At 42.6% G+C, this 27821-nt stretch overlaps 1 protein-coding gene and 1 pseudogene across 2 annotated transcripts; both read right to left on the reverse strand.

The window, feature by feature from the left end:
- Positions 1–112: 112 nt before the first annotated feature.
- Positions 113–27746, reverse strand: XRCC6 (X-ray repair cross complementing 6). 2 transcript variants are annotated; one of them, XM_061204472.1, is made up of 13 exons: positions 27659–27746; positions 26414–26500; positions 24104–24216; positions 21042–21180; positions 20533–20787; positions 19471–19654; positions 15216–15402; positions 13445–13613; positions 12552–12713; positions 10055–10184; positions 8790–8890; positions 4382–4495; positions 113–527 (listed from the first exon to the last, which is right to left on the reverse strand). In XM_061204472.1, exons 2-13 carry the CDS (start codon positions 26490–26492, stop codon positions 331–333), a joined length of 1830 nt encoding a protein of 609 aa, XP_061060455.1. In that variant the 5' UTR covers positions 26493–26500; positions 27659–27746; the 3' UTR covers positions 113–330. The 2 variants fall into 2 exon arrangements, with proteins under 2 accessions (XP_061060455.1, XP_061060456.1); XM_061204473.1 differs by lacking the exon at positions 24104–24216.
- Positions 26859–27299, reverse strand: LOC133100994 (small ribosomal subunit protein uS12-like; annotated as a pseudogene).
- Positions 27747–27821: the final 75 nt, after the last annotated feature.

Below are 27821 nucleotides of genomic sequence, written 5' to 3' on the forward strand. Positions count from 1 at the left end.
ATTGTGATGAAATGCGTTCCCAGTGGGAGAGAAAATTAAGCTAACAGCCAATGGCATCTTTGGATGCAAGGCAGACACATCTTTCTCTTTTATACTACAGAACAATATATAGTACAAAGTTAAGGTTCTTTATTCAGACAGTAGAGTAAGGCACAGCAAAGTGAGATGGCAACACTGTCTCCACGACAACAGAAAGTCTCATAAACAAAGTCCTTGGTTTCTGTCAGGCAGACTCTTCCTGGCTCAGGAGAAACATGTTTTAACTTGATAAAAACAAAACCAGCCAGCCTGGCTGCAATGTGGAAGGGTAACTGGCTCTATGGTTTCTGGTCAGGCCTTCTGGAAGCGCTTGGTGAGCGCATCCAGCAGCTCCTGCTTCTTCGTCCCGCTCTTCAGCCCGTACACCCTGCAGGCTTCCTTCAGTGTGGGCACAGTGAGCTTACCCAGTGTGCCCTTGCTGACGTGGGCCTTCAGCTCCTCTTCAGATAACTCCACCTTGGGCCTTTTGCTTCCAGAATTTTCATAACCTGGGGAAACAGGTCAGGTGGGAGTGATTGGAAATGCTACCAGTGGGATCCCAGCTATACTGCACGGGGGCCCTCATATGATCTGGGCTTCAGTTAACCATCTTCCATAAAGCTGTGGTGCCTACCTAGAACACCATGGGGAAGACAGGTGTCTTGATAAGGCAGCTTCAGTTAAACACAAAAAAATGTATCACGTCTAGGAGGGAGTTAAAAGTAGTGAGTCCTATCAGTTTACCCAAAACTGCTGATCACTCTGGGTGAGCAAGTCATTCCTTCCTTCCTTTCTTCATTCGAAAAGCATTTATATTTTCAAACTATACTACAAAGCTACAGTGATCAAAATAGTATGATATTGGCCCCAAAACAAGACACATAGGTCAATGAAACAGATGGAGAGCCCAGAAATGAACCCACACTTATATGGGTAATAAATCTATGACAAAGGAAGCAAGAATATACAATGGGGAAAAGACAGCCTCTTCAATAAATGGTGTTGGGAAAACTGGACAGCTACGTGCAAAAGAATCAAACTTTCTCAGACCATATTTTTAAAAAACCTCAAAATAGATTAAAGATTTTTTTAAAGATTAAAAACTAGATTAAAGATTAAATGTAAGACCTGAAACCATAAAACTTCTAGACGAAAACACAGGCAGTATGCACTTTGACACTAGTCTTAGCAATATTTTTTTGGATATGTCTCCTCAGGCAAGGGAAACAAAAGCAAAAATAAACAAATGGGACTATATCAAACTAAAATGCTTTCACATAGCAAAGGAAACTATCAACAAAACAAAAAGGTTGCCTACTGAAGGGAAGAAGATATTTGCAAATGATATATCAGACAAGAGGTTAATATCTGAAACATGCAAAGAACTCATACAACTCAACATCAAAAAAACAAACAACCCAATTGAAAATGGGCAGAGGACCTGAAAGGCCATTTTTCCAAAGAAGACAATACAGATGGCCAACAGGCACATGAAAAGATGCTCAACATCACTAATCATCAGGGAAATGCAAATCAAAACCACAGTGAGATATCACCTTACACCTGTCAGAATGGCTATTATCAAAAAGACAACAAATAACAAGAGTGGAGAAAAGGGAACCCTCATGTACCATTGGTGGTAATGTAAATTGGTTAATAGAAAATAGTATGGAGATTCCTCAAAAATTAAAAACAAAACTACCATACAAGCCAGCAATTCTACTTCTGGATATTTATTTGAAGAAATACAAAACACTAATTAAAAAGATACATGCACCCCTATGTTCACTGCAGCATTATTTACAACAGCCAAGATATGGATGCAACCTAAGTGCCCATAAATAGATGAATGGATAAAGAAAATATGGTACACATATATGCAATGGAATATTAGCCATAAGAAAGAATGAAATCTCGCTATTTGTGACAACACGGATGGACCTAGAGTGCATTATACTAAGTGAAATAAGTCAGACAGAGAATGGCAAAAACTATATGATTTCACTTATATGTGGAATCTACAAAACAAAACAAATGAAAAAACATAACCAAACAGAAACAGAGTCATAGATACAGAGAACAAACAGGTGGTTGCCAGGGCGGGCTGGGGGGAGGAGAGAAATAGGTGAGGGAGATTAAGAAGTATAAGCTTTTTTCGGTTACAAACTAAATGAGTCACAGGAATGAAATGTAAACTGTGGGGAATATAGTTAATAATTATGTAACATCTTTGTATGGTGACACATGACAACTAGACTTATCGTAGTGATCATTTTGAAATGTATAGCAATATTGAATCACTATGCTATGTACCAGAAACTAACATTGTGTTGGAGGTCAATAATACTTCACAAACAAACAAACAAACTCATAGAAAAAGAGATCAGATTTGTGGTTACCAGAAGTGGGGAGTAGGGGCAAGGGGAACTGGATGAAGGCAGTCAAAAGGTACAAACTTCCACTTATAGAATAAAGAAGTACTAGGGATGGAATATACAACGTGGTAAGGATAATGAACACTGCTGTATGTTACATATGAAAATTGTTAGGAGAGTAAATCCCAAGAGTTCTCATCACAAGGAAAAAAAATTTTTTTTTCTATTTCTTTAATGTTGTATCTACATGAGATGCTGGATGTTCACTAAACCTACTGTGGTCATCTTTTCATGATATATGTGAGTCAAATCATTATGTTGTAGGGACTTCCCTGGTGGCGCAGTGGTTAAGAGTCCGCCTGCCAATGCAGGGGACATGGGTTCGATCCCTGGTCCAGGAAGATCCCACATGCCGTGGAGCAACTAAGCCCATGAGCCACAACTATTGAGCCCACATGCCACAACTACTGAAGCCCACGCGCCTAGAGTCCGTGCTCCGCAACAAGAGAAGCCACCGCAATGAGAAGCCTATGCACAGCAATGAAGACTAGCCCCTGCTCGCCGCAACTAGAGAAAGCCCATGCAGCAACGAAGACCCAATGCAGCCAAAAATTTAAAAAATAAATAAATAAATTTATTTTTAAGAAAACCATTATGTTGTACACCTTAAACTTATACAATGGTGTATGTCAACTATATATCAATAAAACTGGAAACAAAACAAAACAAAAAGCATTTACAGAGCACCTTGTCAGTACCAAGGCACCATGCTAGGTGATAAGAACATGCAGGCTGAGTGAGATAAACAAATACATAAATAACACTCACGCAGGTGTGAAAAGTTATGACAGCACACAGGGCACTGGAGGAATCACTTCTGATGCAAAAGGGAGAAAGCGTGATGACCACAAACCTAACCTCTCATAGCTCCACTTCCTCATGGGTCTTGGGGGCAAGCAAGGCCCAAATTTGGCTTTACTTGAGCAAAGGTAGCCAAAAGGATTACAACCTAAGACAGAATTATTCCTGAATGCTGACGAATTCACAACGTGCTGTCCTGAAAAATGTGAGAGTCGTGGTAAAGACATTTTGGGTCCAGCAGTAAGAAAAAGGACAGTCTAGTAGGAAAAATCGTTAAAGCCCCAAACTGGGAGTTCACAGGAAAAAAAAAAGTCCAGTAAAACTACATCTTACTCATAACTGAAAAACTGCAAATCAAAACAGGATACGTTTTCCCTCTATTATTTTTTTGTGAATATATAATTTTTAAAGTATATAAAGTCTACAATTGGTGAGAGTGTAGGGAAACACACCCATCCCTTCTTGGATAGGGTATAAATTGCATCACTTTTTCAGAGGCAAACTGGCAATTCTTATCAGAATTTAAATGTCTACACCTTGACCCAGCAATTCCACTGCTAAGAATTTATGCTGTGTAACTGCTCACACCAGTATGCAATGGTGGTTCCTGTTCACTGCAGTATATCTATCCATCAGTAAAGGTCTGGTTGGATAAATTGTGTATATCTATCCAATGAAGTACTCTGTAGCCTTATGTTTTTTTAATTAGGTAGATATGTGAGTGTAGATATAAATACCTGTCCAACATATACAGCTGAGTAACAAAATAAACTAGAAAATAATGTGAATATTGTTTCATTTGTGCTGAAATGTGTTTGTAAATATGTAGGTTTGTATAGCAATTTCTGAAAGGACATTATCCTCTGTGATAGGACTATAAAGGCAACTTTAAAAAATAACCCACTGGGAATTCCCTGGTGGTCCAAAAAAGAACCCACTGGGAATTCCCTGGCAGTCCAGTGGTTAGGACTCCACGAGTTCACTGCTGAGGGCCCGGGTTCAATCCCTGGTCAGTGAACTAAGATCCTGCAAGCCGCACACGTGGCCAAAAAAAACAACAAACAAAGCAAAACAAAACCAAAAAAACCCCCCAAAAACCCACTGAACGTCCACACTGAGCTCCTTACCTTGTTTTCGCTTGGAAACTTTTTCCTCAGGATTGTAACCTGGTGGGTAGACAAGTTCCTTAAACTCATCCACCAGGGAGCCCAGTCTTTTGTCCATTACTTCAACCTTGGGCACTAGAAAATAAAAACACAAGAAGAGTGGCCTGTCAAGTCACAAGCCCTGCCTTCCTATCCAGTCCAACTCTACTGGGACCGGAGGAGAAAATACTTAATTGCTGAGATGGGGGAGGGTCCACAAGGCAGCTGAGCTGGCCATGAATACATTTGCTAAAAGTCTAACATTTACCAAGTAGTTTTTAACAATTGTACTTAATGAGCACTTTTGACAACCAGGCACTCTCCTAAATGCTTTAAACTTATTATTTTTATTTAATCCTCCTAACAATCTCTGGGGTAGGTAAACCTGTCTTCCCGTTTTACAGAGGTGGAAATCAGAGACGTTATATGACTTTCCCGAAGTCAAACAGCTGGGAAGCGGTAGAGTTGAGAACCGGGCTAGACCCTGTGGATTCAAACAAGAGTCTGTACCCTCAGGGCTTACAGTCCACGCGGCATAAGGAGGTGGTAAAAACACCAATGCAATAGAGCTGCACAGTGCCATGAAGAAAGGGACCGTACAGGGCACGCTGGAACCCAGGAGGGGTCAGGAAGGACTCTGTGCAGCTGGAACCCAGGCGGGGTCAGGAAGGACTCTAAGTCTGATACTTAGACTAGTATCCTCAGGCAGATACTAGTCTAAGCAGAAGGCACAGGGGTGAGAGACAGCCAGTGACACACAGCTTGCAGGCAGGGTGTGAGATGGGCAGGACCAGCAAGGAGGCTAGAAAGACAAGCATGGCGAGGTCATGGAAGCCTTGAATGCCTGCCCAGGAATTAGGCCTTATCCTAAAAGCAGCGGGGAAACTTTGAAGGTCTATGAGCAGGGGAGCAACGTGATCAGATGGACGTTTTGGATCACCCTGCCTGCCAGCTGTGTAGAGTATGAATTGACGGACAGTGAGACGGAAGGCTGAAGCAGTGTGTGTGAGTGGGGCGGCGGGGGGCTGTGGGGTGGCAATGGGACTGTATCTTGAGAAGTGACAGCACTGGCAGGACTTACTGATGGAATAAGAGGTGTGGGGGTGGGCGGGGGAGGAGGTGAGTGGTGGGGATGGCAGGAGCATTCCCCACGGCAAATGCAACAGGCAAAGGAAGCTCTGGGGGAAAGATAATATTTTTATTTCCTTTCTTACAACTATATAGCTTGTAGAGCTTTTGCTGAGAGCTGGGTCACATCAAGGGCAAGGGTGATGAGATGAATGTCTCATCTCATGTGACCACATTTGCAAAGTACACAGGGGAGCTCCTGCCCTGTGGTGTATGCACCTACGAGACGGCAGAACGTCACCATCAAACTGCGCTCCCGCCGTGTCAGAAGCCCCATGTTCCAGGTTACAGGAATCTCTACTAGAGCTTTGGTTCTCAACCTGGGGACTTTTAAAGAGTACTGATGCCCAGGAGATTCTGATTTAATTGGTCTGGGGTGAGGCCTAAAGAGCCAGATTTTTTTTTTAAGTCCCCTAGATGATTCTGCTGTATAGCCAAAGTTGAGAAACAATGTGCTAGAGGCAGTGGCATGTCTCAGAATCACCGGGAAGGCTTGTTAAAACACATGTTGCTGGAGACTTCCCTGGCGGTCCAGTGGTTAAGACTCTGAGCTTCCAATACAGGGGGCACGGGTTCAACCCCTGGTCGGGGAATTAAGATCTCACATGCCACGCAGCATGGCCAAATACAATAAAATAAAACACACGTTGCTGGGCCTCAGCCCGAGTTTCAGACTCAGTCAGCTTGGGGTAGGGCTCAAAATGTGCATTTGTGACAAGTTCCCAGGAGATGCCAGTGCTGCTGGACCAGGGACCACACTTAGAGCCACTGATGTAGCCTGATGAGGCCACGCAGGGAGAAGTGAGAGGACAGGGAAAGATGGCGCCCAGGATCACCCAGCACACTTCCACGTTAGAGGAGAAAAAAGGGAAGCAGGTCCAGCAAAGAAGTCTTAGGGTCTCCACAGGCACAGGAGAAAAACCAAAACACTATGGTGTGACAAAGCCAAAAGAAGAAAGTAAGAAAATTTTGAGTCTTTGATAAGTTACTTATTAAAAGAAAGCCTTATCATTGTGTCGCAGAGAAGCAGACACGTTTGATTAGAAGTGAGCGAGGGGGACTTCCCTGGTGGCGCAATGGTTAAGCATCCGCCTGCCTTCGAGCCCTGGTCTGGGAAGATCCCACATGCCGCGGAGCAACTAGGCCCGTGAGCTACAACTACTGAGCCTGCGCGTCTGGAGCCTGTGCTCCGCAACAAGAGAGGCCGCGATAGTGAGAGGCCCGTGCACCGCGATGAAGAGTGGCCCCCGCTTGCCGCAACTAGAGAAAGCCCTCGCACAGAAACGAAGACCCAACACAGCCAAAAATAAATTAATTAATTAATTTAAAAAAAAAAAAAAAAAAAAAAGCAAAGAACATGACTTTAAAAAAAAAAAAAAGAATCCGCCTGCCAATGCGAGGGACACAGGTTCAAGCCCTGGTCCGGGAAGATCCCACATGCCGCGGAGCAACTAAACCCGTGCACCACAACTACTGAGCCTGCGCTCTAGAGCCCGCGAGCCACAACTACTGAGCCCATGTGCCACAACTACTGAAGACTGCGTGCCCTAGAGCCCGTGCTCCACAACGAGAGAAGCCACCGCACCGCAACGAAGAGTAGCCCCCGCTCCCCGCAACTAGAGAAAGCCCGTGTGCAGCAACAAAGACCCAACGCAGCCAAAAATAAATAAATTTATTTAAAAAAAAAAAAAAAGTGAGCGAGGGATGTGAAAGAACAAAGAGTCAAAGGGGTCACATGTTTGAGCAGAGGATACCCAGGGCCTTCAGTAGATGTCACCTGGGCAGCTGGAAGCTTTGGCCAGAGCTTAGAGGAAAGGACAGGGCTGGAGATACAGGTTTGGGGGTTGTGGACATGAGGTCATACTTGAGGCTATGGGAGTGGATAACATAACCAACAGAAAGGAGAGAAGAAAGGGCTAAAGACAGGAACCTGAGACATTTAGCTTACAGGAAACACTACAGCAGCCAAAGTTGTTTTTGAAAAATAGAAAGAGAAAACAAGACTTTCTCCCAAAAAGTATAGGGCCAGAAGAGAGAATGCAAGAGGCTGAGGTGCTAGCGAGGAAGTAGAGCACACGGCTGTGGAATAAAGGAGAACAACTGTGTTCTGAGCACCTTCCCGAGTGTCAGGGCCTATATTTTGTTGACACCTTGTAAGGACAGATCATTATCCCCATTTTACCAATAAGGAAACTGGGCTTCAGTGAGATTAAGTATTGTTCCAAGGCCACACAATTTAATAAGTGCCAGAGAGTTGGGATTCAAATCTACCTACATCGGGTGTTTCCAAAGTCTGTGTCCCTAGCCATCTTGCTAGAGACTAGGCAATTTACTTCCTGATCTGCCTAAAGGCCATAAAGGAAGAGATGGGCTGCCTTACTCAAGGGTTCTTCTTCTGCCAGGCCCAGCTGACAGTCACCACCATGACACGTCCAATAACTCTTATGCTTTTAATGCTGGCGCTAGCATGAAAGAGATCAATAATAACTGGGAAGCTAAGCAGGCCAAACTAACTGTTCTGATCTTTTCAACCTCTGTCAAGAGTCTTCATTAAATCCAATCTGTTTTCCAGGGGGTATTCACTTACATCGCTAAACTTCACGCATCCTCTTATGAAGTACATGAGAGAACCACAATCCAGAAAGGGACCAGAAGGGAGCTCAGAGCACCTCAGCCTGGGAGGCCAGGCAAATGTCCTCCATGCGGGGTAACGAGGTCCATTTTCCCAGGGCAGAGCACACCGTCTGACGGAGCAGCAGTAAGGTAAGCATAGTGGTTCAGAGCAAGGGCTCTGGGCCAGACTCACTGGATTCTGCGCTGACAGCCACCACTTACTACTTAGTGCCTTGGGCAAATCACTCCCTTCTCTGCACACCAGGGACAGTAACAGAACCTACCTCATAGTCATGCAGAATAAATGAGTCAACACACAGGACAACAAGGCCTGGCACACAGTAAGCACTCAATGAATGTTGCAGATTGTTGTTTTTAACTTTTACCAACATGTAGTCATGGATGGTCTACTTCAGAGGCAGGTCTCAGAAGCCTGGCACTTTCTCCTCCTCTTACTGTAGAATCAGCCAAACCCGTTCCCAGGCAATCTAAGCTGGTCTAGGAAATCTCTCAGGCAGAGATGATCTGGACCACAAGGTTGTGTACTTAGAGGGTGCTAGGAAATGCATCCATATTACTGGTCCAGAGTAAAATCGACACGAAAGCCTCCCATGAAAAGAACTTCTCAACTCAGTCACGGCCTCCTTACGTGTCAGGTCCACGGCTTGTTCAGGCTCCATCAAATCCAAAGCCAGGGCCTCCATGTTCCTGAAGTACTGCTGCAGCACTGGGTTCTCAAAGCTGTCACTTCTGTTAAAACATTAACAGTGACATGAATAAATTAAAAAATAAAAATTTAAACATTTTAAAAATAAAATAATAAAGTTAAAAACACAACTGAGGCAGTGCAGGCCCAAGGTCAGCTGAGAAATACACCCCAGGTAAAACAGTTGGGAATCTTATCTCTTGAATCAACGTCTCTCTTTCCAATTTTCACTTTATTGTCCGATGCTAGGGATCCTAAAGCAAAACAATACCTGCCCACCTGTCTGTCACTGGAAGCTGTGGACAGAGACAGAAACAGAGGAGGCAGGGCCAGAGGAGGTAAGTACAGAGAAAACACAACAGAGGGATGGTGGGAGGTGGGGAGATAAGGAACCTGAGTATTCTTTCTTCCCATACTCGATAGCAACATGAAAGTAAAGACAGAAAGAATCTAGAGGCATACAGTCCTAGACTTGAATCCTGGCTCCAGTTCCTTCTAGCTGGGTGAGTCTGGGCAAGCTGCCTCACTCCTCTAAGCCTCAGTTTCTTTACCTGTAAAATGGGCACCAAAACTTTCAGGGTTCTCATGAAGAATAAATGAGATACTGTTGGAATTGTATCTAGAACAGTGCATGGCACATGGTAGAACATTAACAATGCTTCCATTTGCCCAACAAAGGACTATACCAGGAGGTTTCCTTTGGAGAAGGAAGATCATTTTGCCCACAGGTAGGCAGAGTTAGGGAAGTAGCCCAGAGACAAAAGATGAAATGTGAAAAAAATTATGTTTGGTGTCACCTTATGCAGGTTCTGGGAGATGGTCTATGTGCATTATATAATCATTTTTTCAACCCCATGACAATTTACACTGGTTTACTTGCTTTTACTCACCGTGTGACAACAAACAATCAAGGAGAAGGCCAACCAAGAATCTTCTCCTTACTGCTGCTTTGCGGAGCTTGTTCAACTAACTAACCTGTCTTTCTAAGCACAACACAGCAGGTCAACCAGCTGTAAACAGCACAATTCCAGAGCCTTCAATAAAAGAACTTCCACTCTCCCTATAGCTTCTAAAGACTAATTATCTATCAGTTAATGGAAAAGAATAAAATCACATTCTCTTGGTTTATGCTTAACTCAAATCTCCAGTACGACCTTCAACTCAGGAGGCAGTTCCAGAAGAAAGCCTGAGAATGACCCATCACTCACCTGTACTTGAAGTGGAGCTTCTGAACAATAGCCTTCATCTTGTCTACCTGCTCTGGGTTTGCCATGACTTTTTCAGTAAAGGGCACCTTCCGTTTGTCATCAGCATAGGGCAAGAAGATGAGCTGGAAGCCTGAATAAGAAAGAAAGAAAGATACGTTTTCGGAGATTTGACTCAACAAAAGGTTTCAGTCACTGAGCTATCGTTTTTCTTCCTTTTTCTTTTTAATTAATTAATTTTATTTTTGGCTGCGTTGGGTCTTAGTTGAGGCAAGTGGGATCTTTGTTGCAGCGCAGCGGGCTTCTCTCTCATTGTGGCGCATGGGCTCAGTAGTTGTGGCACACGGGCTTAGTTGCTCTGCGGGATGTGGGATCTTCCCGGACCAGGGCTCGAACCGGTGTCCCCTGCATTGGCAGGCGGATTCTTAACCGCTGCGCCACCAGGGAAGTCTCCTGAGCTGTCGTTTTTTTCTCAGCTCCAATTCACCCTTCTGCATGCTGTGCTGCTGGAGCTGGGACCCTGCAAATCCCATTTCTCCTTTACCAGCTGATTCCCATTAGCATCTGCCTAGCAGACTCCCTTTGGAGCCTCCAGAGGGGGACCTGAAAGGAGTGCTCCTCCTCAGGTACTTCCTGTTCCTGCCAGTGGCGCCCCAGCCAGCTTCCAGCCGCCAGCTCTTTCCATACACCCAGAACCAGGTGGACAGTGCCCCTCCCTGGAGGGCTACATCCAACTCTGTCAGCCCCTCCTCCGAGCTTCAACCTCTCCCCTTTGCTCCCCAGCCCCCACCACATGCTAGAAGGGAAGAGGTAAGGGTTACCAGCCTGACCCTGTCCAGTTGCTGACGGGTTCTAGAAAGACTGAAAAATCTAGAGACTGGAACCCACTGCTGCTGCCAGGTGAAGAGCCCTTGCTGGCAATGCCAACAGCACTGAGCAAGAGGAAGTCTCTTAGCTCTCCACGGCCCTAATGTCTCCCTCTAGCGCCCACTGTTGACAGAGCCTCACCGAGAGCCCGCTGGCAAAGGAGAAATGGGGCTTGGAGAGCCTCTGCTTCATCAGCACAGAGCTGAGAGACAAAGCGTAAGAACTGACATAAAAGGTGTTCCTGAGCATTCAGGTGACCAGGGTTGGAAATATAACACATTCAAAGACTTACTTTATAATTTTTATTAGCATGGCTAAAGAGGAAAGATGGGACTCCCTGGTGGCGCAGTGGTTAAGAATCAGCCCACCAATGCAGGGGACACGGGTTCGAGCCCTGGTCCGGGAAGATCCCACATGCCGCGGAGCAACTAAGCCTGTGCACCACAACCACTGAGCCTGAGCTCTAGAGCCCGCGCGCCACAACTACTGAAGCCCGCGTGCCTAGAGCCCGTGCTCTGCAACAAGAGAAGCCACCGCAGTGAGAAGCCCAGGTACCACAACGAAGAGTAGCCCCCGCTCACTGCAACTAGAGAAAGCCCATGCGCAGCAACAAAGACCCAACACAGCCATAAATAAATAAATATTTTTTAAAAAGAAGGATGACTAGTAGTCATCTGTTGGCTGATGGTAGTCATCTGTTGGCTGCTTTGTGCTAGGCACTTATATGTTTATTAACTTATTTCAAATGTGAAGTGACCTTGAGAGAAAGGTGTTCCAGAATTCTCATCTTTGCAGATAAGGAACATAAACAGAAAGGTTAAATTATTTGCCCAAGTTGGCCAGCTAACAGGTGGCAGAGAAGGGTCTAAAACAAAAGAAAGTGAGCTTTCAGACACGTAAGTATAAGACAAAGTCAAGTGTGACTTCGAAACCCATGGTCATGGGACTTCCCTGGCGTCGCAGTGGATAGGACTCCGTGCTCCCAATGCAGGGGGCCTGGGTTCCATCTCTGGTCAGGGAACTAGATCCCACATGCATGCCGCAACTAAGAGTTCACATGCCGCAACTAAGGAGCAGGTGAGGCGCAACTAAGGTGCCCTGAAGCCGCAACTAAGGAGCCCTGGAGCCGCAACTAAGGAGCCCTAGAGCCACAACAAAGGAGCCCGCCTGCCACAACGAAGACTCGGTGCAACCAAATAAATAAATAAATATTAAAAAAAAAAAACAAACCCCACAGTCATTCCATGATACCTCACTGCTTTGGTGTACACAAGAGATAAACCAACCATTAAATATTACAAGGGTACCAAACAATAGTTTTTAGTAAAGAATGTGTCAGCAGTGAGACCCCATGAACTTATGCCAGTAACCTGCAAACAGTCCCTATGAAGTCAATTCTCAACCCTGGCTGCAGAGCTGCCTTGTACAGTTGTACATGCTGTGCACTGCACAACCATATTTGACAGCCTTACTTGGCTGTTCATCAAATTCACCTGTGCAATCTTATAAATACACATTTCCCAGGCTCCACTCCTGGAGACTCTGAGTCTCAGCAGGTCTGAGTTGGTATCCCAGGAATGACTCCAAAGCCTTAGCAAGGTTCAGAAGCACTGAAATTATCTCTTTCACATACCTGGGGGAGTCACCTGAATTTTCTGGTCATCCAGCTCCTCTTCCTGTGGCATCAAGGCCACAAAACAAGGGGGGATATTCTGGCGGGGTGTGTATCTGCACACTGCCATGACCTCCTTCTCCAGACACTTGGTGAGTAGAGCACTGAATAGGGTTGAGCTCCCTGGAAAACAAACATCCCAGGGGTCTATATCCTAAAGATGTCTCCTCCTTTCTTAGCCCATGTTATAAACCTACAGTTTCTCTTCCATTTTCTTAAAAGCTTTTATGATACTTCGATAGGTCAGGGGTGATGGACCCAGAGGTGAGGGTAAAGTGAGGGTAGCAGAGGCATAGAAAGGAAGAGAAAGGAAAGGGCACCTCAAATACTCCATTTAGGGGTGTGAATTATTACTGTCAGTTCACTTTTACTATCATTAGGCTAATGACATAAGCCCTAGTTGCTAATGAAAACCAGTCAGGTCAGATCCGGGAGGTTCATTAGCTATAGCACAGAGGAATATAGGTCTGGACAGCACAAATAAACCCAGTGGCCAAGTTCATATCATCTTTAATTGCAACACTAGGGAAGAAGCCAGGTTTGTTTTTTTGTTTTTCCCGAACTCTTTATCTGGTGCCTCAAAGAAAGAATTTCAATAGCAACTAAGTTTTAAATATGCTAATTCCATATCCCCTCCTGGATATTCCCAATGCTATCAGTATATTATAGTTCCTAAAGAAATCTCTTTAACTTTGTTTAGTCCCACGTTTCCAAAATTTATTTGAGCATGAAACACTTTCAAAATGCCCATTAACACATCCTATATAGTTTCCAGCAGCAGCCATTTAGGAATGCTGCTCAGTAAATTGCCTTCTGCATTGCTTATTCGTTTATCCTTGGTTTATGCCCCTTACCATTTATCAGGGACTCCTCGGGGTACACAAACAGGGAGGGCCTCAGGTAATGGTGCTTCTTCAGCATTATCAAGGGCTTGAAACCGATGAGAATCAAACCTGGTTCATCAAACCGTTTAAGCTCTTCTGTTTCCTCTTTCTCTAATACAATCTGACGACTCCCATAGGTCTATAGAAGGGGAACAACGAGGCCACATAGCGAGGCTACACAGAGATGCGAAATGGTTGCCATATGACACTAACAAGTTAAAATCAGCTTTCTTCTAAGGAGCAGGAAGAGGGCTCATCAGAGGCATCTTCCTCCTATCAACAGCAATTGACATTTATTGAGTGCCAGCCAGGCACTTTACTTTTGCCACCCAGTTTATCATCTGTAACAATCCTAGGCGGTAAATGTTAAAAACTCTGTTTTACAGATGAGTGAACTGAGGCTCTATAGTTAGTAACTTGCTCCAGAGTATACAACCGAATTGGGCTTTGAACTGTACCACATCCGTCTGGTGCTAAAGGCCATGCTCTTCAGGCATTTGTTCCTTCCCTCATTTAATGTGTACTAAACCCTCAGCATCATCCCTGACACACAAAGGATGCTCAAACCTTACCTACTTATTGAGAGGACCTACGTCAGGTATTGTGCTAGGTCTCAGTGTAGGAGGCTCACACACACACACACATACACACATACTACTTCTAAACTTTAACATTTGCATTTTGATCCTAAATATGTGATTAGTAACAGAACTTAGTAAAGGTCAAATTTGGGTTTTATAAACAAAAACAGAGCCCTTAAGACTTTTTGTAGGCACAGTTAATCAAGAAAGAAACTTAGTAACCGGAAGAGCTACTGCCTATGAATAAACCAACATGGAAAACTAGCTACTTCCAAAATGGAAGGAGAAATTTCTTGTCGTCTTCTCCTCCTGAAAAGTAGGGCAAGACACTCTGGCCTGAAATTCATGCTCCAAAAGACATCTCAAGGGTTGAATCAAAATAATATTTAATTTTAGTCACTTAGTTGATCCTTCTAGGTCCTGAACTTAGGCAAAATCGCTCTCCCACGTTTTGCATAACTAAAAAGGAAGGATGACTCACTTGATTTTAATTTCAGATATCAAATCCTTCTATAGGGAACTACATTCAATATCCTGAGATAAACCATATGGAAAAGAATATTTTAAAATGTATATATATGTATAACAGAATCACTTTGCTGTACAGCAGAAATTAACAGAACTTTGTAAATCAACTGTACTTCAATTAAAAAAAATCCTTCTATAGATTCAACAAAGGTGAGAGGATGAGGAGAGATAATGTTCTGCATCCTTAGTCTGTCTTTCAGATTAAGAAAGGCATGAGGGTATCATTTCAAGGCACAGGAAAAACTGGTTAGTTTGGCAAGAAAAAAAAAAACTCTCTCCCTAAAACGAGGGCACTTCACACCTAACACACTTTCTTTCCCTAGCTCATCTCCCTAGTTAACTATAAAACAATTTCTGCCATTGTATTGGAATTAGATTGTTAAGACTCAGAGTAGCATGTGCTGGCTGATCGAGGGCTGAAGTTTTCACTGACACCTCTTCCAAATACTGGCTCTAACTTTCTAGCTCCCAAGGTATTACTGATCTAGATGCCATATTCCAAAGGGTAATGGCAACAGCTTGGCTAGAAAGATGCGCACATGAAAGTTATTTAACTAGTTAGGCTGATCATGTCTCCCCCTCCCTGTTAACTCTTCAACAGGACAAAATTCAGTAAGAAGGCAGAGACCTACCTGGGACCTCTTGGTGTCGCTAGGCAAAAGCAAACTGCCTGTATTTACATTAAATGTCCGGGTCTTGGTTTTCACTGGTTCATTTGTTTCCCGATAAAGCCTCACTGGAGAAGGTTTGAGAGCCTTCTGGACCATATTATAAATGCCAACAGTGAGCGCAACATCTTTGTTGAGCTTAAGCTTCAACCTGAAGGAGAGAAAAATTTTTTACTTTGGACAGAAAGAGTATATTTTCCTATCTAAAATTCATTCATGGCACCCAAGCCCTGATTTGTTTTATTCTCTCCAATAACCTAAGCTTTTCAAATACAAATATAAAGCTTTTTAATAATACAATGGAGTTTGCTGTAATACATCTCAGGGTCTATACTGCAAAAAATTAGTCTCAGAATGTACTGTTAACTCCTTAAAATAATGATAAAGAATGTACCGTAATAAAAATAATGATTTTTTAAATTGAGCCTAGCAATTTATCAAATCACTTTACAGTTATTCTCTCATTTAATCATTATAATAATCCTATAAGTACTATATTATCTGCTGCTTCTGCTTGTCTAGCATACCTTCCCTCTTATTTTAACAATGAAACCCCAATTTTTCTTAGGCAACCACCCTTCCCCCACTGCAGTTTTGGGAAAATGTTCATCCAGGTGCTATGCTTTACCCTGACCAAGAGATGGGCACATCTGGCCCAGGCTCAAGCCATCAGACTTATTCTCCTGAGAGTCTGGGTCTTAAACAGTGACCAAGAAAGGACACGGTTGGAGGGGATGCTTGCTGACAGTGGTACCCCAAAGACACTGTCAATAATTCTTATTTTCTAGATTCCTGGTGCCACCCTGGTTCCTATACTACCCACCCTGTTCAGGATTTTGTTTTAATATGCTGAAATTAGTCAAGGGTCAGTTTCTGTTACTTGCTACCCAATAACCTTGTTGTTGTCATTTTTACAGATGAAAACACTGAGGCTCAGGGATGTTATCTAACTTGCCCAAAGACATACAACTAATGAAAACTGGTATTCAAATTCACGTATGTCTGATTCAAAGCTCAGGTACTTTTCCATTATAACATATTGCTCCAGAGTATTTATATCAACATCTTAAGCAGCAATAGGACCTCTTGAAAATGTGTTCTATAATAAAGACAACATGCAAAAATATTTACAATACAATACTGTGGGGAAAAAAGGCAGAACAGAAAAATAACCTGTGCTACACAATCTCTTCAAGCACACATGGAACATTCTCTAGGACAGACCATATACTGAGACACAAGACAAGTCTAAATGCATCTAAAAAAACTGAAATTGGAAATTCCCTGGTGGTCCAGTGGTTAGGACTCTGCGCTTCCACTGAAGGGGACACAGGTCAATCCCTGGTCAGGGAACTAAGATCTCACATGCTGTGCAGCGCAGCCAAAAAAAAAAAAAGGATTGCTATCATACAAAATATGTTCTTTACCCAAAATGGAACTAAGTTAGAGATCCACAACAGAGAGAAATCTGGGAAAACCTCAAATATTTGGAAAGTAAACAATACAATTCTAAATAACCCAGGAGGTCAAAGGAGAAATCACAAGGGAAATTTAAAATGATTTTGAACTGAATGCAAGTGAAAACACAACACATCAAAAGGTATAGGATGCAGCTAAATCAGTGCTCAGAGGGAAATTTATAGCTTTAAACACCTTTATCCCAAAAGAAGAAAAGTCTTAAATTAATAACCCAATCTTCACTGTTGTAGAATGTTTAGCAGTATTTACTTTAAGGAAGAGAACATGTTTAAACAAGTTATAGCTAGTTCAAAGGTGTATTGGTTCACACAGTAGAAAGAACAGTGGTTTGGGACAGAGCCCTGACTAGAAATTTTAGATTCCTGAAGCAAGCACCTGGTAGGTATGGTACAATTTGGTAATGTATGATGTGCCCCCAGAGATGAGTGTTAGTAACAGATGGGCATTAGTAATAACACCACCCATTTGATGGCTTCCTACTTTAAATTATTCCGGCTTACTAGGTGTTAAACACAGTTGTCTAAAGGCTGCTGAAGGAGAGCTGACAATAAATGTAACCAATTTAAAAACTGTACAATCTGCAAAAGTAATTTTTTAAAATTGTTGTGCCCTCTAAATTTTAGTATCCTGGGAAAAAGCACTGGTCAATGTGGTCTACTCTGGCCTCAGGCTTCAAGTGACCTTGGTTCTATTTCTGAACCAAAAGAGCAAATCGGTTAGTCCCCCCACCCCATATTAAATGTTCACATTTATAAACTAAGGTACCTTTCGACCTTGAAAATGTCATAACTCTAAGTTAAGACAGAGTTATAGTATAACATCATGTGGTTTAAATCATACCAAGGAAAGGAAAATGTGAAAGCCCACAGCACAAAACAAGCTGCTTATGTTTAACTTCATCTGAAATGATTTAAGGTTAATAAATGTTACTAATGGGTAGGTTTCAACCCAACTCAAAGCACTGTTTTTATAGATTAAATGAGGTAATTATGTTAACAAAGAACTTAGGACATACAGATGAACCGGTTTGCAGGGCAGAAATAGAGACACGGGGCTTCCCTGGTGGCGCAGTGGTTAAGAATCCGCCTGCCGGTGCAGGGGACACGGGTTCGAGCCCTGGTCCGGGAAGATCCCACATGCCGCAGAGCAACTAAGCCCGTGCGCCATAGCTACTGGGCCTGCGCTCTAGAGCCCGCGAGCCACAACTACTGGGCCCACGTGCTGCAACTACTGAAGCCTGCCCACCCTAGAGCCGGTGCTCCGCAACAAGAGAAGCCACCTCAACGAGAAGCCCACGCACCGCAACACCCCACGCGCAGCAAGAAAGACCCAACGCAGCCAAAAATAAATAAATAAATTTATAAAAAAAAAAAAAGAAAGAAATAGAGACACAGGTGTAGAGAACAAATGTATGGACACCAAGGGGGGAAAGTGGCAGGGGTGGGAGTGGTGGTGTGATGAATTGGGAGATTGGGATTGACATATATACACTAATACGTATAAAATGGATAACTAATAAGAACCTGCAGTATAAAAAATAAATAAAATTCTAAAATTCAAAAAAAAAAGAAAAAAGAACTTAGGACAGTGCCTGGCACACAATAATTATGCAATAAAATAATTCTATTATTTTATTATAGCAGGAGTAAGTGTAATAATTTTCTAAGCCTTAGGCAATTAATTCTCAAACAGCTCCAATTTATTATTATTACTACCAAGTATCCTATAATGACTCTTTCACAAAATAGTAAGAATAGCTAACGTTTATAATTACTATGTTATTCCATTTAATCATCACAGCAGCCCTATAAAGAGGGACCATTTTTGCTCCCATTTTACTGAGGCTCAGAGAAGTTACATGATTTACCCCAGGTCACACAGCAGAGGACTAGAATCCGAGCCAATCTGACTCTAGAACCTACTTTTAACCACCATTTTATCCCCCCTGCCACTCCCACCAATATGTGTAGATTTCCAAATTGTAGTAGTAACAATATTCCACTATTTCAGGAAGGACAAAAGGTGACAGGGTGATTGTTTGAGGAAAGAGAAATAGTTCCTGGGAGGAAAAGGAGAACAATGACAAAACTATAACTGTAGCAATGACCTGCTTCGTGGTTTCCTTAAAATATTTAATTTCATGGGTTTTCTAGTAGAATTGTCAGTAATCTCTTGAAAACAGCTCAAAAACTACCAATGGTCTTATTCCTCTATACTGAGGAAACTAGTCTAAAATGAAAGTCTGATGCTCTTTAGGAAGAAACACTGAGGTGGCCTTAGGATTCTAATGTCAAAGGTCTCTAAAGGAAGATAATCCAACCACCTGGTTCTTATTGGTCTCAAGTTTATAAGAAATTAGAATAACACAATTTTAACAACAATGATAATAACTAACATTTATTGAGTTTTTGCTCTATACCAGGTACTGTCGTTATCCCCAATTTACAGAGGAGAAGAACACAGACAATGTCCTAGTGAGTGCAACTGAGGATACCGTTAGGCCACAACTGTTTACCCCAAAGGAGTGGAGAGCTGTTTTATTTTGGAGAAACAGCATACCAGCTCTTTCTAGAGAAAGAGAAGCAAATAGCTTGTGCTATCCTGAAATAAAGCAAGTTTTTTAGAGGAACAGTGAGGCAGTGGTACAGCCCAGAGTTAAGGAGCCAGGGAGGTCAAAGCCATGCACGGCTTATGATCAGTTAGGGGCCTTGTGGGCAGCTGACCCAGGCTTAGTGCCTACCTGTAGAGCACGCGCCTTCTGGTCTCCTTGGCGCGAACCTTCCTCAACAGGTCTTTGAGCTTGCTCGACTCCTCAAAGTGAACCCCTATGTCCTCATCCTCTGCTATGCTGATAATATCTCTGTAGAACAAGGATATGTCAAAGCCCCCACGTTTCTTTAGGTGCAACAAGTCAAGGAAGATACCTGGAGCGAAGATAGACAAAAGTGAGGGGAAACAATTTCCAGCAAGGGAGAATTTTTTTCAGTTAAGTTTAAATATGCTGTTAAAAGCTCCCAAAGAACTAGATTGATTATAAACATTTTCAGGACTTAGAGAAAGTGGTTAAGGGGATCAGCTGCTCTAATGACTTCAGACAACTTATTCAAATAACCACCATTTGTGGTGGCGTTAAAGTCAAGAAAAGCTCCCTCTGGTAGAGCCCTTCAGACAACTAATGGCCTGGTCATTTTCACTGGGAATATTACATAGGGGTCTCCCCCAGCTTCACTTTATTGTTTCATTTTACTCTGAAGGGTGAAAAGCAACTATTTGACATCAGCTATAAAGAAGCAAAAAAAATTAAGTGCCAAGTTAAAAGAAAAGGGTGGGGGGGCTTCCCTGGTGGCGCAGTGGTTAAGAATCTGCCTGCCAATGCAGGGGACACGGGTTCAAGCCCTGGTCCGGGAAGATCCCACATGCCGCGGAGCAACTAAGCCCGTGTGCCACAACTACTGAGCCTGCGCTCTAGAGCCCACAAGCCACAACTACTGAGCCTACATGCCACAACTACTGAAGCCTGCGCGCCTAAAGCCCGTGCTCTGCAACAAGAGAAGCCACGACAATGAGAAGCCCGCGCACAGCAACAAAGACCCAACATAGCCATAAAATAAATAAATAAATAAATAAATAAATTTACTAAAAAAAAAAAGAACAGTGGGGGACTTCCCTGGAGGTCCAGTGGTTAAGACTCCTCGATTCCATTGCAAGGGGCACGGGTCCAATCCCTGGTCGGGGAACTAAGATCCCACAAGCCGCACAACGCGGCCAAAGAAATAAAATAAAAGAACAGGGGAATGCCGACCTGTGTCACGGAGATCCCCAGCTTTGGTCCTGGCCCTGCTGGCTTTGGCACTGTCATTGCCGTGGGGGTCATCTTCATTGGTGAAAAGCATGATCCTCTTATGGCTCATCTTGAACTGGACATCGCTAAAGAGGTTGGCACAGACCCACAGTACTTCACTTAGGGAGTAGTCAGATCCATGGCCAATTAGGTCTTGGAAATGTTTCTTCCCCTCCTGTCCCTTAAAGTGGTCAAGCTCTAGCACTCGTTTAGCACCTGATCAGAGACAGGGAGTCAAATGGGCAGAAAAGTCGGAACAGCGTCAGTGTTTTACAAGACTAACAGAAGCTCTTTCTCACCCAGAGCTGTTTAACCCACATAACAAAAGTCTACACCCCAGTAAGAACCCCCTTGTGCAGGAAAGCATACTCCTAGTCAAGATGTTATCTGCTTCCTTCTCCACATCCCTCTTTGTGCACGTTAGTGACCTTCTCATGTAAGGGAAAAGCTGATCTTAGAATACTACTGACCTGGATTATCCAATTCCTGCAAGACGTAAATATTTTTGAAATTCACTGAATTTTTGTCCTTCTTGGTACCATAGAACACCACTGCCAAGAGATCTCGATCACTGCTTATGATCTTACTGGTGTATACACTCCGGATACACTGAAAAAACAAACATAAAACTTCAATTAATATTTAACTACATACCACTAAACTTAAGCTCCACAGGTGCCTGACACATAGTAGGGCACTCAATATATATTTGCTGAATTTGTACATGGCATTAGAGTAAGGTGTGACCCCTACCTTCAGGAAACTCATAATCCAGTGAGAGTGATGGTCATTTATATTATGTATAACACAAAGCAAAGTGTGGTTAAGTATACGACAGACACATAAGCAGTCCCTACCATAAGAAATCAGAGAATTCAAAACATGTATATACTCAGGAAGGAAACTCTGCTATAGGGAAATAAAAATAAATAAAAGCCCAGCACTAGAATCGGAAAACCTGGATTTGAGTCCCAATGATGTCACTTACTTAATTAGCTGAGTTTGAACAGGCCATTTGATCATTCCTCAAGTAGCTTTTTTTTTTTTTTAAATGTGGACCATTTCTAAAGTCTTTATTGAATTTTTTATTGAATTTTTTACAATATTACTTCTGTTTATGTTTTGGTTTTTTGGCCCCAAAGCATGTGAGATCTTAGCTCTCTGACCAGGGATCAAACCTGCACCCCCTGCATTGGAAGGCGAAGTTTTAACCACTGGACCGCCAGGGAAGTCTCTTTTCCTCAAGTAGTTTGATACCAAGAAACAAAATTTACATATATAAAATAATTACATATATAAAAGGTTTAAGTGAATGTTAGTATATGTGACATTAATAAATAATGGAAAATAAATCTATACCTACTAAAAGCAACTTTTGAAATAAAATTTGCCTAATTACACAATTAAAGACATCAGTATTCCAGGAAATATAAACTAAAACCATATCCAGTAAATCAGTGCCTCATAAGTGGTCAGTCCTGGTGGCCTATAATTCTGGGGGTACTGACAAAATTAAGTTTCTGATTCTGCAAAGCTGAGGAATAAACCAACCATGGTGACCCCCCTCCATATCCTGCTTGAGACTCTACCTGGCCTTCCTCCATAGCAATTCTCTCCTTAAATGCAAAACTTATGGTATGTCTAGTCATTGACAGTTATCTTCATGGCAAGTAATCATTTCTTTTTATTTATGTATTTATTTTTCATATTTATTTATTCATTTGGCTACGCTGGGCGGGATCTTCAGTTGCGGCATGTGAGATCTTAGTTGTAGCATGCAGGATCTAGTTCCCTGACCAGGGATCAAACCCATGCCCCCTGCAGTGGAAGTCTTAACCACTGGACTGCCAGGGAAGTCCCAGTGAGGGCTTCTTTAGGTTCTACTATTAACCACCCCCCACCCCCCGACACACACACAAACTAAAATAGAATTTTAGAAAATGTTTTTTCATTGCTCCTTATCAAATACATTATGTTCATCAGTGAATGTTTCACTTATTCACTACGTAATACTACAGTTGCTTCTGGGTTCTCTAGGCGTTAGCATTTCATGAACCCTTTCAAATTACATGTAGAACTGTATCTTTTTTGGGGAGAGGGTACATAGCCTTCATCACATCTTCAAAGAGGTCCATGATCCAAAAAAGGTTAAAGCAGTGCTCCTCAAAGAGTGATCTCCAAACAACATCAGCGTCACCTGGGAGCTCTACTGGAAATGCAAATTCTTGGTCCCTCCTCTAGACCTATAGAATCAGAAATTCTAACTGCAGGGTAAGGCCCTGCAATCTGTGTCAACAGGCCTGCAGGTGATTCTGATGTAGGTTAAAGTTTGCAAACCACTGCTTTAAAGTTAAGAATTGTTTTATTAATTCTTTTTTTAGATGCAAGATATTCTGACTTGTCAATTGCAAGAACTGTTTGTGTACAAATTAGGACATGAGAAGCTTCTGTTTGGTTCCAAACTCCAAAAATATGAGAAATGAGATGTACAATAAATCCTTAAAAATTCTTCTCTATGAAGAAATAGTAATCTTTTTAATTGAGGTGAAATTCACATAACAAAATTAACCATTTAAAGTGAACAATTCAGTGTTCAATTTAGTACATTCACAATGTTGTGCAACCACCACTTCTATCTAGTTCCCAAATATTTTTATCATCCCAAAAGCAAACCTCATACCAATTAAGCAGTTGCTCCCTCCCCTGCAGTCGCTGGTAACCACCAATCTGCATTCTCTATGGATTATCTATTCTATACTTCATATAAATGTAATCATACAGCATGTGACCTTTTGCCTGGCTTCTTTCACTTAATGTAATGTTTTCAAGGTTCACCTTGTAGCATGTATCACTACTTCATTCCTTTTTATGACTAATATTCTACTGTATATATAAACATTTTGTATATCTACTCAAAAAGTTTTAGAATGAGATGGGGTGGTGATTATTGCATGACGTGAATGACTAAATACCTTAAAACTGTATACTTTAAAATAGTTAATTTTATGTTATGTGAATTACACCTCAATTTAAAAAATAAAAATATTTAATCCTCATAACAATTTGACAAAGTAGGTACTATTATTTTATTTTTTATTTTTAATAAATTTATTTTTTCATTTATTTATTTTTGGCTGCACTGGGTCTTTGTTGCTGCGGGCGGGCTTTCTCTAGTTGCAGCAAGCCGGGGCTACTCTTCGTTGCGGTGCACAGGCTTCTCACTGCGATGGCTTCTCTTGTTGCGCAGCACGGGCTCTAGGCGCGCGAGCGTCAGTAGTTGTGGCATACAGGCTTCAGTAGTTGTGGCTCGTGGGCTCTAAAGCACAGGCTCAGTAGCTGTGGCGCACGGGCCTAGTTGCTCCGTGGCATGTGGGATCTTCCTGGACCAGGGATTGAACCCGTGTCCCCTGCATTGGCAGGCGGATTCTTAACCACTGCGCCACCAGGGAAATCCCCATATTTTTTAAAGTGGTGTTGATACTTCTTGTTGTTTGTTTGTTTGTTTGTTTAATTAAATGAAAGGTAGTCTTACCTGGATGCTCATGTCAAAAGGAGTCAACTCATCTTCATCCTGAGTTTCAAACATGGCCTCGGAAGCATCAATCAAAAAAATCAAACTATCTCTTCCTGAATATTTATAATCTCCTAGGGGGAAATAAATAGAAGGAAATGTTTGCCCTTGTTTCATATTTATCATGTTTATTATTCATATAAAACAAACAGAGGGACTTCCCTGGTGGTGCAGTGGTTAAGACTCGCACTCCCAATGCAGGGGGCTAGGGTTTGACCTCTGGTCAGGGAACTAGATCCCACATGCATGCCGCAACCAAGAGTTCACATGCCACAACTAAGGAGCTGGTGAACCGCAACTAAGGAGTCTGCCTGCTGCAACTAAGACCCGGGACAACCAAAATTAATTAATTAATTAATTAAATTTAATAAATCTTCCATCATAAACATATCAAAAAAAAAACCCCAAAACTTCTAAGAAATAGAATTAAAGTAAAATAAAATAAAACAAATAGAGAAAAGCCCATTAAGCAAAATTATAATCTGAGGAATTCCCTAAGGTGAACACCCTTAGGGAAATCCTTGGTAGGCCAGTGGTTAGGACTCCACGCTTTCACTGCCAAGGGTGCGGGTTCAATCGCTGGTCAGGGAACTAAGATCCCGCAAGCCACAAGCTGCACTGTGCAGCCAAAAAAAAAAGAAAAAAAGTGAACACCCTTAAAACCACCATGCACATCAGGCAATTGAATCTTGCCAGTCACCCCAGAAGCCCTCTCCAGGTTGCCTCCCAATTTTAACACCCACCTTCCTCCCAAGAGTAACCACCATCCTGACTTTTGGTAATCACTTCATTTTTTTCTTTATAATCATCCAAGCCAACATTCCTAAACACTGGTTTTGACTTTAAAAAAAAAAAAAAGTTTTAAAGCCTCTTATAATCTGCAGATACCCCCTCTGTCTTTTGTCTCATAAGTTTTCCACCTTCTGGATTTTGCTGACTGCATTCTTTTGGTGTAGATTAACATAGTCCTCTGTCTTTTCTACTAAGGACCTAGAGAGGCTTCATTGGATTTGGGTTTGTTTTTTTTTTTTCCTGGCATGATTACATTATAGGTGATGTTGAGTTTTTCATAAAAAGGCATATAATGTCTGGTTGTCTCCCTTTTTGACGATGCTGCTTCCTAATGCAATAAATTTAATTACCCATCTTTTCTGAAGCAATACAGCAATACGTGTCAAGAACCTTAAACAAAAATTCTACCTTGAGCCAGTGAATTCTACTTCTTAGGAATCTATCTTAAGAAAATAAAATATGGAAAAACCCTATGCAAAAATTTCCACAATGTTGTTTATTAAAGTAAGAAACTGAAAACTAAAATGTCCAACAGAAGGTAGACTGAACAAATTATAGCATATTTAAAATGATTTATAGAGGCTATATTTGCATTTACATGGAAAGATATATCTATAATACAATAAGGAAAAAAGGCAGAACACAAAACTATGTATATATGTTTAAAATTCTTTTTGAAGAAGATGTAAATTTTGAAAATGTAAATTAAAATGGAAAAAAATATATGCACTATGATTACAATCATATAAAAAATCAGATACAAACAAAAACAAACTATATATAGTTACGAAATATAAAGAATGAAAGATATATGAAGGAAATATGCAAAAAGCCAAAATGCTAGTAGTGGTTGTGTTAGGGCGGTAGATTACAGAATTCTGTTTTATTTTTTATATTTCCTATATTTCTCACTTCTAATAAATAAAAATACTTTAAAAATTTCTACCCAGGACTTAAATTAACCAGTATGTAGAGTACAGGCACCCCTTATTTCTCTTTCTTTGTCCTATGTGTTACTGTGTTGTCTGAACATATACTCCCTAACCTGCAGGCTAGGTGAGGGAATGACTCTTGTAACTGTGTTGCTAATGTATACTCTTTGGTTGCTGCAGTTATTGAAGGGTGAAAGCATTTTTACACTGAGGTCCAAGAATGAGGCAAACTACTTCCCTGGATGAGGAAGGGTCTTACTTGAGCCACCTAAGGTGACAAAGGATACCAATGTTCAGGGTCATTTATTGGAGATCAATCTACCAGTGCCCAGCAAAAGTTTAAGGCTAGGAATGTTCCATAGACTAGAGTAGGACCTGAATAAAAGAGCCTAGGGTAGCTCTGCAAAGTTCAAAGGGAGAAAAGTATTGAAGATTCTCTGGGGAGAGAAGCGTGGGCCACAAGACAGCAAAGATCACCCAGAAGAGATAGGTAGGGAAAGTCTTTCTTCCACACACACAAGGGTACATGTTAATGAAAGTCACTTACCACCTGCTTCAAGGCCCTCCTCTTGATCTTCTTCTTCCTCATCACCCTGATTTTTGTAATAAGACTCCCACCCTGACATGTTGGTTACTGCTCACAAGATGAAAGAAAGTGGAGATCAGTAACAACCAAATTTAAACCTAAAAGTTATCGACCCCTAGGCTTCTTTGAGTTCTGTCCTAAAAGCTACATGTTACTCCTGAGGAACTTGGATGCTGGATCCTGCTGCCTGGAGAGCTTGGTAATTGAGATACAAGGTAAAGGGGCATGGGGATCACTCCTGAAATAGCCTCACCTTAGCTATCCCTTAAGGACAATTCAGGGCCGGTGGCCCGGAATGACCTCTCTGACGGGTGTGCTGGGGCAGCCCGACCTGGAGGTCCAGTCCCGCCTCCGGCATCATCTGGCATATGAAAATTTATTACTATCGTGCTTTCATCATCAAAACTCATGATCTTGGTCTTTCCTTCTTGCCTTTGTATAAGGCCAAAAGAGAGACACTGGGTACTCTGACAACCTTAAAGCAGACTCCAGGAATGTCACCAACAGCATGACCTTTGCGACCAAATCCAGAAACCAGAACTTCATCATTTTCCTCAATAAAATTCTAACAACCATCATTGGGTACAAAGGCTGTGATTTTTTTGCCATTCTTGATTAGCTGAACCCTGACACACTTCCTGATGACAGAATTTGGCTGTTTGGCCCCTACTTTTTCAAGCACAATTCCCTTGGCATGAGAAGCCCTCCAAAAGGGTTGGCCTTCAGGGCTGTGCCCAAATGGGCTTTTTTGTACTGTTTATCATGCCACTTCTGGTCTCGTCGGCGGCTACGGAGCTTCCTGGCAGTACGAAGACCGCGACACTTGCCCATCCTGCCTGCGCCACGGGCCTGACTGAGCGAAAGAGCTCCGGCATCATCTGGACTTGAGAGATTCCCGGTCCAGTGTACTGCGTCCTTTAGCAGACCCACTTGTCCTCATCCCGCCCCCAAATCTCCCCCAACTCCTCAGCCAGCTATGCCCAGTGGGGTCTCAAACGCAGGCGGGCCTCCAAGGCCGGGTGCGCCTCCCCTCGGAGGAAGGAACGGGGATCAGAGGCTGTCTCCACCCCTCGGGTCCGCACACTTCTGGCTGACGCTGCCCCACGATGAGGCTACGGGGACGCGCAAGACTGAGTGGGCAAAGTAAAATGAAGCCAGCCCTGGCAGAGAGCAACAAACACAAAACTCAGCCCGCTTTCTACCTACCTTGAGCGCAATGAAAAGATCAATTTGGGCAGAAGGGGGGGCGCCGCACACGCGCTAGCTCCGGTTCCCGCTCCCAATCAACGCCCCTTACGTCATCACGCATAGCGCGCACCTTTCGCGTCCAGCTGACACGCCCACTCCCGCAAGGCGCTTCCCACACCCG

This window comes from Eubalaena glacialis, chromosome 11 (genome assembly GCF_028564815.1).
Source record: "Eubalaena glacialis isolate mEubGla1 chromosome 11, mEubGla1.1.hap2.+ XY, whole genome shotgun sequence".
Classification (NCBI taxonomy): Eukaryota; Metazoa; Chordata; class Mammalia; order Artiodactyla; family Balaenidae; genus Eubalaena; species Eubalaena glacialis.